The sequence below is a fragment of the Hevea brasiliensis genome, chromosome 12, assembly GCF_030052815.1.
Source record: "Hevea brasiliensis isolate MT/VB/25A 57/8 chromosome 12, ASM3005281v1, whole genome shotgun sequence".
Taxonomy (NCBI): domain Eukaryota; kingdom Viridiplantae; phylum Streptophyta; class Magnoliopsida; order Malpighiales; family Euphorbiaceae; genus Hevea; species Hevea brasiliensis.
The window spans coordinates 12,649,509-12,663,352 of record NC_079504.1 but is presented as its reverse complement, the minus strand read 5'-3'; the positions used below and the strand labels follow the sequence as shown (position 1 = coordinate 12,663,352).

General features: G+C 28.6%; 1 protein-coding gene across 1 annotated transcript; it reads right to left on the bottom strand.

Annotated features, from left to right (window-relative positions):
• Positions 1–9,160: 9,160 nt before the first annotated feature.
• Positions 9,161–11,676, bottom strand: LOC110669387 (uncharacterized). The gene has a single exon (XM_021831039.2). It carries the CDS (start codon positions 10,882–10,884, stop codon positions 9,544–9,546), a length of 1,341 nt encoding a protein of 446 aa, XP_021686731.2. The 5' UTR covers positions 10,885–11,676; the 3' UTR covers positions 9,161–9,543.
• Positions 11,677–13,844: the final 2,168 nt, after the last annotated feature.

Genomic DNA, 13,844 nt, shown 5'->3' with positions numbered 1-13,844 from the left:
CTTAAAAAGGACATTTGAAAGTGGGATCCACTGTTGAATTAAACTAGTTAGATGTAGGCCATGTTATTAGGCCAAGCTATTTATTGAATTGAAGTAAATGGTGGCCAATTCAGTTAAGAGTTGCAACCTACCATAATAAATATGGAGATCAAAAATTTTAATGTGGGCTAAGATTAATCTTCTAATCACCCATCATCTGAAAATAATTGGACAATTTTTTAGGACTATTAGCCTTTCTAATTAATGGGTTGTTTCTCTAATTTTGTATATATACAGTTTCTGGTGAGATTAATTAATTACTGCTAATAATTAATTAACCATATTTATTTATTTATTTATTTTTACTTAGTTTTCATAATTAAATTACACCTTATAGGTGCACTTGCTTGCATTTGAAAATGACTTCAAATAGTGATTTTGGTGGTTGAGAGAGTTAGTTTTTTTTTTTTTTTTACTTGGGTGTAATTAATATATATGATTTAAAATTATTTATTTTTAAAAGTAATTAAAAGATATTTAATTAAAAAATAAAAATTTATATATTTATAGCCTATTTGATGCTATTGTTCAGAAAAATATATTTTTTAAATATAGCCATAGGAGAGTATTAAAAAATAATTTAAAATTAAATTTAATAAATTTTACTTATAAAAATACTAAAAAATAATTTTTTCAAATTACTTTTTTTTTTCCAATAGTATTGACATGACTTTTTCATCATAAATTTTTTTTAGAAGTTTTTGAGTCAAACCAAAAAGTCCATTTTGTGGATTAGGGTTAGAAAATATTGGTAAAAAAAAATCAAAAATGTGGAGAGTAAAAAATGAAAAATTATTATTTAAAAAAAATCTAATTTTGAATATCAATTATTGAGTGTAAAAAAAAAACACAAGTGGATTGCCCAACACATAATGCAAGAAGTGGGCCCTAATCAATCAATGGGCAATTCAATGCACAAAATAATGTATGTAGTTGTAAATTATGAGTGGGGAACAAATTGGAATTACAGTGCAGTAGTTAAATGTGATTTTTTTTTTTAATTTCTTTTACAAAATATTAATATAAAAATAATAATTAATAATCTGAAGGCATTTTATTATTTTTTTGGTAATTTGTAATAATTGAAGGGCATATGGGTAAAATGAATGGAACATATATAAACTATAAAGCTAGATAATGTAACAAGGTAAGTAAACATCAAAATGAATCGGCACCGTTCATTTTTTTATGATGGATAGATCCTAATTTGAGATGAATTACACAATATTGATAGTGAGAAGGACCAGTCACATCTTCAACAAAGCTATATAATTCATGGGTTATTTTCATCCTTTCCGTCATTAAATTAATTACTAAGGCCAAATGAGTGTGAGAGAGAAAATTAAATTTTTTTTTATATAAAAAAAATCTCATTCAATCAACGAAATAATTATGTAATATTTATGATTAATAATGTAAATAATGAAAATAATATAATATAATTTTATAAAAAAATTAATTTTAAAAATGTTATTTGCCAAATTTAGAATATTTTTATAGAGTTGAGCTTAATTAGTGCTCGCTTTTCGACTGAGAGTAATATTTAAATAAATTTTTTTTAATAAAAAAAACTTTAATATTTAAACTCTAATCTTACTGATAAAATTTAGCTGAAATCAACTTTATAGCATTAATTTAACCATTTATTATTAATAAATTGCATCTTTAAATACGTATAATGGTAAAAAATAAATAAAAAATATCTTTCGGCAAAAGTTAAAAAAATAATAATAATTAGAACATTAAAAAATTGGGTGGGGCTGTAGGTGATGGGCCAAAAGTCAAAAATTGAGGATCATTGGGGATTTTATGCGTTAACGGAACATCATGCCAACCACAGGATAAATTTAAAGAGAGAGAGAGAGAAGGGTTGCGCATGTTTATTGGTAGCTTTGTTCTTACAGATTTGTGAGTATAAATTAATTTTTTTTTTTGGGTATATATAATTTATTTTATTTTTCTTCTTTTACAAGGCATTATATTTACAGGTTTTGTTCTTTTGTAATTGCTTCACTGGCAAGAACTTATCTAGCTGGAATGTAAGGGATAGACATTAGATTAGATGCCTTGTAAAACTTCTCTAGCTCTGTGATGTGTGTATATATATATATATATATATATATATATATATATATATATATATATATATATATTTTGTTTAACATTATAACTAAATAATGAAAAATATTTTTATATATAAATTATTTTTTATTAAATAAATAGAATCTTAGTACATAAAGTTAATTTTATTCAATAAAATTGATTAAATCTATAAAAATGAAAGTCTTATTTCTTATCAGTCAAATTCAATTAAAAAAATTTTCAAATTTTATTTAAAAATTCTAAATAAACTAAGTTGATATAAGAAAATGTGAGCATATCTTTTAAATCGTGAAAAATAAAATTTAATCTTAATATAATCATAAGAAAATAATTAATCCTAATGAATATATATATTTTTTTCATTAAATTAATAATTCATAATTTAATACATTATATATAACATATGAGATTTGGAGTTTAATTTTTTTTTATAATTAATTTTGATTAAAATTTAAATTCAAGATTTTATAATTTTAATATTTTTTTTTGGATATTTTAAAATATTTTATAAATATATATGAGGGCATCAGGCAGACATGTTGTAATTGTTAAGAAAGGAATCATCACATGGTAAACAAGTGGTGCTTGTGAGAATTTGTGTGAAGTGAGGTCATATAATTAACAAGTTGAGTGTATAATGGGATACCCCTTGTGGTTGTGGTTGCTTATATATAATTAATATATGTAAATATTGTATTATTTATTTATTTATTTATAGAGAAAATGATATATCTTGGCCTGCAAATATTTTTTGAGCATCACCCACATGCAAATGTGATGCTTTTAAAATAATGCACTCATGATGATGTTTGATATGTCATATATAATAATATAACATTTATTTTATAATTTGGGATTAGCTCAATTGATGATATGTTTATTTATAAATAATTGCATATGAAAAATTAAAAAATCGAGTGAATGACTCAAACTTAAATCTGTCAGATGAATAATATGTCTCTAATTAGAACCGTTTAAAACAAGGATTACTAAGAGTAAACAAGCTTAATTAATAAGTAACAACTATGATTGGAAAATCAATAAGAAATAGTAGTTGGCACCATTATATTGTGTACAGTTCATATCATCAATCAAATGAATGAATAATAAGATGTCAAACAAATTAATTAAACTTTTCTTAATCATAATTAAATTCATTAATTTAATTAACTTGAATATTGTATATATATATTTTTTATATTATTTTATGTCAACCAACTATAACATGATTGCATGATGTGCAGATGAAAACCAAGTCCAAGATCTTATGTGGATTAAAAATGTAACACATAAAAGAAAATAAATTACCTGAATTTAAAATAGAAAATACAATTTTTTTTAATGGTAAATTGTAGACATGAAAATAAATAGAGAAGAATATATACATATATATATATATAGAGAGAGAGAGAGACTTTAATTTACTGGCCCATATAGAAAAAGTTACAAGTAGACAAAAGGTTTGTTTCACATGGGTGGGCATGTGATGTGCTTACATCTTCTGTCTACCATGTGGATTAACCTCCACATTTATCTGGCACCAGCTAAGCAACCACCATGTGGATTCTTTTTCATTTTTTCTTTAAAAAAATAAATTTTTTTTTGCCCTTTATAAACTCTCACATCTAGAATTGTAAAGTAGGCTATACCATTCACATATACTCATCACATATATTCTAAAATTTAAGGGTAAAGCTTTCTTTTTTTTTTTAATTATATTTCTTTTTTATTTATTTTTAAATAGGTAATAATCACTTGAATGTGACCCATCAAGTTCTAAAATAATGTAACAATGACTCTTATGCTTTTATCAACTATTATGATATTTGTCACTTTTCCTACTTTGTTATTGTCTTACTTTAATTAGTTTATTTACATAATTAATAAAAAAAAATCCAATGATTATATTCATTAGGAACCTTGATTACATTCTTTAAATATAATTATAATTTATGTATAATCACATTACTCTAGAACCTTCCATAGTGGAGTGTTCAACCTTATTATTATCATTATTGTTGATTTTATGGCATATAACAACGAATTAAAGGAGTTGGACATGAATAAATTTTAAAACTAGGGGATGATTATAGAGTAAATTGAAAGGGATTACAAAGCATGTGAGAAGATTTGAATATTAATCATAGATATATAAAAGGTGTATCATTGGAACATGAGAACATGTGAATATATGAGAAGCTATTAGTAAAATGTAATTAAATGATCCCAATACTTGATTAAATAAAACCATATTTAGTTAAGTGATTAAGAAAAACTCATGACAACCCAAAGTACATATTATAGCACAAAAAGTGAGTTTGTGGATGGACCCCATAACAAAGCACTGAAAAAGCCCATATTGGGCAAAGAAGGGTGGAGGCCCCCATCTGGCCACCAACAAGGGGAAGAAAGAGGAGAGACCAGCAAATAGTGCAAATTCTACGATACATTCAAAGGGCTTATTTGATTGGGATAAGTTCATTCAGAAACTTTGCCTTTTAGGAAGTTAACAAACTCAACTTGTTTAGTTATCATTTTGACTTAACTTTCCAAGAAATAAAAGAAGTAATTTCCTTCAATTCAAGGGGAGTAACTTATTCATAAGTTAACTTTCCAGGAACAATTCCCAGAAAAAAAAGAGTTTGAACTAAACAAGGCTGAAGTGTATGTGTAATTCTCATGATTTATGAAAGAACTCATATTTATGTAAGAGATATACTATTAAGTGTATCGGGTGAACATGTATCATATAAAATTTATACTCTCTATATTATAAGGAGAACTCATAATTTTTTATAAAAAAAAATTATTTTTACATATACTGAGAGTATGCTGTAATCTTTAAATGAAAAACACTAAAATTTAATATTTGGAGTGCCTTTAATAATTTCCCAGCTAATAATAACAAAAAACCATATGTGAGTTCCTTTCTCTCACGTCCATTTCTCCCTTTGCTTTACTCATATTTCACAGCTACTCATCACTCGTGTCCACTTCTCTTGACGTGAGACTCTCAAATGGATAACAAGATAAGCCTTTGCTAAATGACTTTTGTGCTTGGTAATACTCTGTTGGTTACTTTCCGAGCGGCCCACAATTTGGGCACAAAACACGCACAGAGGTATGAAAATTGGTTGATAATATACACATCTTCTGATTCTATTTGCAGAGAGATGCTCTAAATTTAAAGTTTAACATAAATATAATGCAAATATACATTCACTATTCAATAACAACAGTGATGCTAATCCACATAATACAGTATGAAACTCAGAAAAAAAAAAAAAAATTGTTCTTTAAGCTAAATTTTGACCTTTCTTTTTTCTCCTTCTTAGCTTTTCTTTAAGCACTTTCATTGATGTGATGTGAGACTTACATTAGTGGTACACAAGAACAAAATGCCTTTTCGGCTATTCCCTTAAAAAAAAAAAAATCATATAATACAAAATTTTCTCCATGCTACACTATATCAATAAATACGTAATTAAAATTAATTTTTTTAACTTGAATTGAGATCAACTCTTTATAGTCTAAATAATATTATTTTTTTTAATTTAAATATATAGAAATAGAAAGATTTTATATTTAATTTATCCTATTTTTTTTATAATGAAATTTATTAAAAGAATTTATTTTATACTATATAATTTATTAATTATTATTTAATTTAATTTTTTTTACTAAATTTTTTTATGAAAAATTAAATCTAAATTTAATATTTTTTTAAAAAATTTAAATGTAGAAAGAATATATATATATATATATATATATATATATATATATATATATAAACAGTAGGCCGGTGGTCAATTGGTCTTAGTGGGAATGAGCAATACGGCATTTTGCTCGAGGTATGAGATGACTTTTCTTGTGGACCCAAATGGGATTGTTTCATTCAGGGTTAGTTTAGGGATATTCAAAATTTTAAAAGAGAAATTCAAATTTTAATTTACAATAATATTTTCTGAGTAACATGCCTGCAAATGCAGATATAAGAAAATAGAATTAGCCATCAAAATCCTTAATTTCTTCATAAAAGATGCCAAAGATTGTTAAATTATATTGAAACATTTTTTTTCTCATTTTATAATTTTTTAAATTAATATTTTGTATAAAATAATTCAAATTTACTAAATTAGAATAGTCTGATTAATCTTTCTTCAATATAAAAAGTGAAAAAATATTGAGTTTGAATCTCTCCATCTACCTATTATAAGATAATTCATCCTTATAAATAAACATGCCTTCTGTTGTATAATCCATCAGTTATTAGGATTTTATCGAACTTCCATTTAGTAGTAATAATAATAATAATAATTAAATTATCAATTAAATTAATAATTAATTTAACAATTGATATAAATTGTTATTTGAATTAACTCAGCTGCAGATCTTAGTTTGGTTCTGCATAATACTCCAGACTACTCCTTTCCATCATGCCCACATGATTTATGAATATTCTTCACCAGAGATAAAAGATAAAGATGACAAATTTTGGCATTTCAGAATCTTTCCTTATATGGAACATGAAGGGCAGTTTCTTTGTCAATAACACACTCATCCATCCAAATTGATCAACCCAGAAAAGGCACATTCTCATATCAAATTCAAGCTACATATATTATTATACTTAAATTCATCTTAAATTCAAGAATAAACAACAGGTCCAAAGAAATTGTAGAATGCTTGAGGTCATCTATATATAAAATATATTTTAATTCTTTTTGCTTTTATTTTTTTATAATAAATAAAATTAACTGACTATTTTTTATATTGTGCAACATTAGTAATTTTACATTTTGAATATTAATAAAATATTTAAATAATATGTTTACAAATAATTAAGAAAATTATACTTCCTAAAGCCATAACCTGAATAGACTATAGAAATCTGCCATCCTCTCTAATCATAAACTACTGTTTCAAGATTCCCAAGAAAAACAGAGGTGAAATGACATGGGACAATTCTAGTATGCATGATGATGTCCATATGGAGGCAAATATCCAAATATAATTAATGTACTAGAACTCTACTCCTAAAGAAGCAACAATGCATTGCATACCACAGTGAGAGATTGAAACACAAGTATAAATGTAGGAAGCATCATTGCTATTTCCACCATATGTTTGGAGAAATAAAACCAAAGTGCTTTAGGAATTGGTAATCACAGGGGAATTTAAAATGATAATGAGATGCCAATTCCTATGGAATTCAGGAATACAATTCTTTAGGCAAATATTGGATTCTCAGATATTGAACAGAATATGGAGAGAAATGGGAATCTAATACCTCTTATAAATTGTCAAAAAGAACACAAAAGGTTAACTATTTGTGTTAAAAAAATATGACCCCAGAAGTTGTAAGAAACAAGGACAAAAGGAGAGACACCATTATAACCTACAGTCAGGCGGCCCCCTTAATTACTGCTATGCATAGCCTTCTTGGATATTGTGAGATATTGCAAATCAATCTTCTGGCATTGTATTAAGTTTATATTTTTAATATAATTAAAGGTATGCATACTATCAATAAAATGGATGGTTAACCATGGTTAAATTTCATTTTTAACCAGTATCAAGTATAAATTATGCTGATATAGCACAATTCTGCTGAAGAAGTTCTCAAATTCTAGATGTCAGGTTTTTATTATGAGCCTTCTAGATGATCCATACTGCAGCTATGAACACACTCCTAGTCACACCCCCTACCCATAACACCTTAACCATGTATCAATAAGGAGGGAAAAGAAAGCACTAGCAATAGTACCATGCATAAAAGAGGGAAAAGAAAGTACTAACTATTGATGGAGGACCAATTTGTTGCCATATATCTTTAGCCTTACAACAACCACTTCTCCTGTAGGCTGTAACAGGCTAACAACACATCTCTGCTACAGGTCTGGGTAAATATATTACGATGCATTCTGGAGACATTAGTTAGAATTTTCCCTTGGCAGTTAACCTGAAGAAATGGTCTGCTGCAGTAATATTGTTGTGCATGAGTTGAAGATTGAAATTCTCAAGGTCATTAATTGTCAGCAAACTATGAAGTTCCTTTTCCAATAAGCTTGAACTCCCATGTTCCTGAATCCTGATGACACCAACAACAGATGAGTAAACTACAGAACATGAGATGCAGCAAACTACAAGTAGCCTATCCTGAAGCAATTCACATACACACAATAAGGTTTTTGTTTATAAGAGCACCTGCCTTTTTTAGTACATTATCACCTATACATGTATTACCTATTGAATCCAAATACTCAAAAGTACCTGATAGCAACTTTCAAATTAAATATGATCATGCAAAATGAGCTTTCTAAGATAAAATTACTCACTAAACATCAGGTTTTTATTTTACCTTGAAGAAGCTCAAATCCTGTGAGTCCAGTGTTTGAGTCCTATAAGAACATATCAAAACAAAATGCAAACATCTCAAATGATATGCTTATTTTTCCCTGCCACAACAAATTAAAAAAACTCTTCATTAAGCAATTCCAATAAGTCAGAAATCACCATAAAAATGTATTCCTCTGTCAGTTGCTTAGTCCTACCAAAACTTCCACACAATTGCAAACTTACAATATAAATGCCCCTCAGGTTTTAGCTGTTAGCTGAAAATGTTGTGTTAGAGAATATGATTTTTGTGCTATAGAATGATAACATGCTAAAGGCAAATTCTACCTGCCAAACAAATCAACTAGAAGAACACAGATGCTGAACATCTGCCCCAGCAAGCTGACAAAACATGCTGAAAGGGAAGGCAGGAAATACCTTCTCCACAAAATGCATCCCAACTAGAGAATAACAAGGACCTAATTATTTCTTCCCTGATGGAAAAACTTCATGTACTTGCCAATATTAATGTCAGCCAGACAATAAAACATAGTTCAGCATGAATTTTAACACTGATTATAAAATAGCTTAGTAACACTAATGCAAAACCTATTATTGCATGAAACTACTGGAATTAGCATTTAATGTATCTGTATTAATACCTCATAAGTATGCACAGTAATTAAGTTTAAAAATGGATTTCAAAATTCCTAAACAACAGTTCAGAAGTACAGCAATTCAAACATTTACAGCAACAATATATATAGCTTAATCATAAAAATGGGCATAAATATCCAAACTTCAACTATAGTTCCGATACATGACAATTAAAGGGGGAAAAAGGATTAAAAGGAAAAGATTTGTGCCACAATATCTTCACAATACCATTTCACTGAAGTCAAACAATAATGGTATTTCACAACCTTAAGTTTGCACAATATAAACAGGCAAAGCAATATTTCCAGCAAGATTCTCCCTCCTAAAAGATAATGCTGTTATTGAACAGCATATTACCAAAACTGAAAGCAATGTGACAAGTGATCAAATCATGACAGATCCAGACAATTAATTAAAATCAGCACCAATTTCTTTGCCCTTCAACTCCAATGCCATTCGCTCATTCTCAAGCTTCATCCTCTCATTTTCGATCCTCAGCTTTTCTAGTTCATGATCTCTTTTCCTGCAAAATGTTTTCCACTTGAATCGCTGTTTTTCCAGTTCTAACATCTCAAGTTGAATTTGTAACTTTTGATCTTCTAACTGAAGTGTGCGAGATTCCATCCACTGCTTCTGTAACCATGCTGCTCTCGTGCTTTCAGATGACATTTGATTCATATCAACCTGACAAATCTGCAGCTGAGAATAGGAACCCTTGTTACCATCCTGAGATAAATTCCCAAAACGAGCATCTTCATGGCCCTGGCAATGTTTCAACCTTTTCATGGAGCTCCCTGAGACCCCATATATTCCCCTGCTATCCCCATGTGAAGTATGATTCTCTTCAAATTCATCATGATCATCAGTTTCCACTTCTTGATCATCTTCATCAAGATCATCATGTTGGTTCCATTTCATATCGTCATTATCATGATCATCTTTACTTCTAAGAGCCAACTGTAAGGAATGCTGCAATGCTGGATCATGAGGCAGATGCAATCTATTACCGTTATGGTATGAACACATCTCTTCATAGAAGAGATGCTTTGAGCTTAATGTTTTCCGAACATCATCTTTCTCTTTCTCTGTTAGATAATTTATAACATCCAAAAGCGCAGGATTCTCTACAACTTGGCAAGAAGTGCCCCTTCCAAGCATGTCATTGAGCTTTTTGTACCTTTTGTTAAGGTCATTGAATTTATCCTCACATTGCTGAGGCGAAACACGGAAACCCCTTTCAGCCATGACCTTGGAAACTAATTTCCACTTGCCTTTCTTTTGTAAAACTGTTAATTTCCTTCTCATCCCACCATCACATTCTGAAGACATATCCTCACCTATGTAAGACACAGCAGTGATCAAAAGCCTCATCATCTTATCAGTCCACTTAACACGTTGCCATGGTGACCGTTTCTTCCCTCTACCTGCTTCATTGTGACCATCAGCACCATCTTCTGTGTAGGTTGGCTCATCCTCATCACTTGCTGAACTTTTCCCTTTATCTCCCTTGTTGTAATTAATCAGGGAAATGGTTTTATCAGAGTTGTTCAAAGTTCCCATGGAAAGGGGAGAACCATCATGAACTGAAGGATGGATTGAGGGGCCTTGGCGATGAACAAGATGTTGTTGCTGGTGAACAGCATGCGGGTACAGTGCTTGATGACGAAGTCTAATTGATCCTTGCAAGTCAAGGCCTCCAAAAGGAGCTCCACCTTGAATCATACCTCCTTGTGACAAATTCCCTTCCATTTTGTTTGTTTCAGAACGAATTTGATCAGACCCACGAGCCCATTTTCCTAAAACCTTAATTAGTGTCCCTTTTTGTCTCTCAGGAAGTCAATTAACAATTTTTTATGCTCTTATTAAGCTATAATAAAGCAAACCCATTTCTCATTTTTGCCTTTGGAATCATCTCATCAAATCCTCCAGCTATATAGATTCTCAAGCATGTATATTCAATTCACAGCAGGCAAACAAACACAAACCCTTTTTCAGAACTCTGGCTCAAAAATCAAAGAAAAAACTTCACTAACATACCCAGTTCCAAATTTTTCGAATTCACCAATAGTTAATAAGAAAAGCACCTAACATTCAAACCCAAATAAAAATAAATAAATAAAAAAAAATCCACAATGCTCAGTAATAGAGAAGCCAAAGCTACTTATCTGCAGCAGAACAATTCCACGTAGCCAACACCCATGCAGCCTTGAGAGAGAAAGAGTCTGAATTTCCTATAACAAAGGCGAGAATTTAGGGAGAAGAACATCTTCTACCAAGTACACAGCCCTCAAGAAGGAGAAAAAAATTGGGTATTTAGACACTGATTTGTGCTTCTGAATATTTATAAGTAGAAGGTTCAGCAGGTTCAATGTATGGGAAGATCTGGTGGGTCCAAACTGACATTTTACAAGCTTTGATTCCACACTTTATGCACACTCCAATGTCTCAACAAGATTAATTCGCCATATAAGGGATAGTACCAACAAAAATTTGAGTTGGCAGTACAATTTTTTTGTTCTCCAGGAGAGTTGCTTGTACAATTTGAATGACACTTTTTTATATGAAATATTATATTAATTTTTAGGACCCTCAGATACTGCGTTTAAACATGTTCTCGGCCAAATTCATGCATTTGCCTTGTAATCAACTGTCAAGTGGGACCCAAATTGCAACTTGGCTCATTTTTATGCTCTCTTGTGTAACAAAATAGGCAGTGAGAGGCTGTTTTGGTGCCAAAAGGCATTATAATCTATTAGTATTGGGCCATGAAAATTTAAAAAATAATTTTAAATTTGTTTAAGTGATGAATATCAAATAATATTTAAAATTAATTTAAAATTTAATCAAAATTCGTTTAATTTAATAGAAATCAAGTAAAAATGAATTATCATAAAATTGGTGAATGAGTATTTAAACTTAAAATTTTCTCATTTTTATATTTATATATATTCAAATTTAAACCTAATTTTCAAACTTAAAAATTTAAAAATGTCAAAAATCCATTTTTTTTTCATCCCTTTGAATATCATGATATCAAATTGACTTCCTTTTTAGAATTAAAAATTAATAATTCTCTCTTATTTTCTCTTTTAAAATCTTTTCTATGAAATTTCATGTACATATAATATTTTTCTTCTTTTTTTGTGTGTGTTTATAGTCAAAGATGAAACCCATAACATGCATATGGATGCAATAATTAATTAATTGAAAATAATATTGCATATACTTTATTTTAATCATTATTTTTAAAGAATATGGAAATTTTTATTTTCTCATTTACTAACATAATGAAATATGTTTATTATTATAATGAGAATCATAAAAAAGACCAATCAAATCAAAATTACTCATTATATAATTCATAATGCATATGTATTATACTGAATTTTTTTATTTTTTTAAGTGTGCTTCTATTTTAAATTTTATAAAAATAAATTATAAATTTATTTATAATTTTAAATTTTTATTTCATTATTTATATATAAAATAAGTTCAATTGGTAATTTTATTTATCTTTTGAATCTTAAAATATTTTAAGGATGTTTCATAATTTTTATTATTTTAATAAATTAAAATTGCTTATTTTGAATTTTTTTTTTCTCTCCTCAGTGAAGAGAGGAGAGAGAATCGAACAAGAAAATATGAAAAATGAAAATGTAAGTAATTTTTATCAATTGTCCCTCAACTTTGTGTATCACTTTCATTTATCATTTTCATTTTATTAACACAAAATCTTTAAATTTTAAAAATTATATATTAAAATATCTGATACTTACCTGGTAATATCGCATTGTTAAAAAAATAAAGTAAAATAAGAAGAAATTATCATCATAGCTCATATCTTTTTTTCTTTACCATTAGTCATCTCCGTCCCGTTACAACATCTCTGATTGGCCTATTCCTATGTGAGTTTCTCTTTTTTATTCTATTTTTTCACACATGGCAGTGCCATATAAGTATCCCAATAAAAATCAACCAGATTATGGCGAGAGATTTTAATGTAACATTTTGAAAGTTAAGAGATTTTGTTATAATAAAATGAAAATAAGAGACGAAGGTGAAAATTTTCTCAAAATTTGAGAGATGAATAATAAAAATTAACCAAAAAAATGCAAGGACGAGTCAAATGTTCATAAATGTTTCAGAATGCTCACAATGGCAAACAAGCACAGCAAACTCCTAAAACGACTTGTATTTGTGAAATGCAAACCTTGTTTCTCAGTGCAAATCTAGAACTGATCATGTGTGATTATTGTTTCTCGGTTCCCTGCAGTATTGTTCACACGATGTCAAAGTGAATCACAAAATAGAAGCGTATAGATGATGATTGCTTGATGATTTCTCTTTAATGGAAGTAACGGAAGAATAAAAGGAAGATCAATCCGAGAATCGGGCAAAAGCTTACATATGAATTGAGAAGATGAGAGGCAGAAATTATTGTTCTCTCTAGCAGTAGCGATGAAGGGATTTTAAATCCCTAGAAGAGAAAATATAGGAGGGGAAATTTTACCGTCGTTTATTTATTTATCAATGCCATATCACCATTTTTTTTTTTAATTCTTCACTCACTTATCAAGCATCATTTAACAAAAAAAAAAAAAAAAAAACACCTAACAAGCATAGGGATTGTTTTGCAACCATACTTTTTTTTTTAAAAAAAAGCATTTTATTAGGACTGTTTTGCAATAAGAAAAAGAACAAACGAGAGA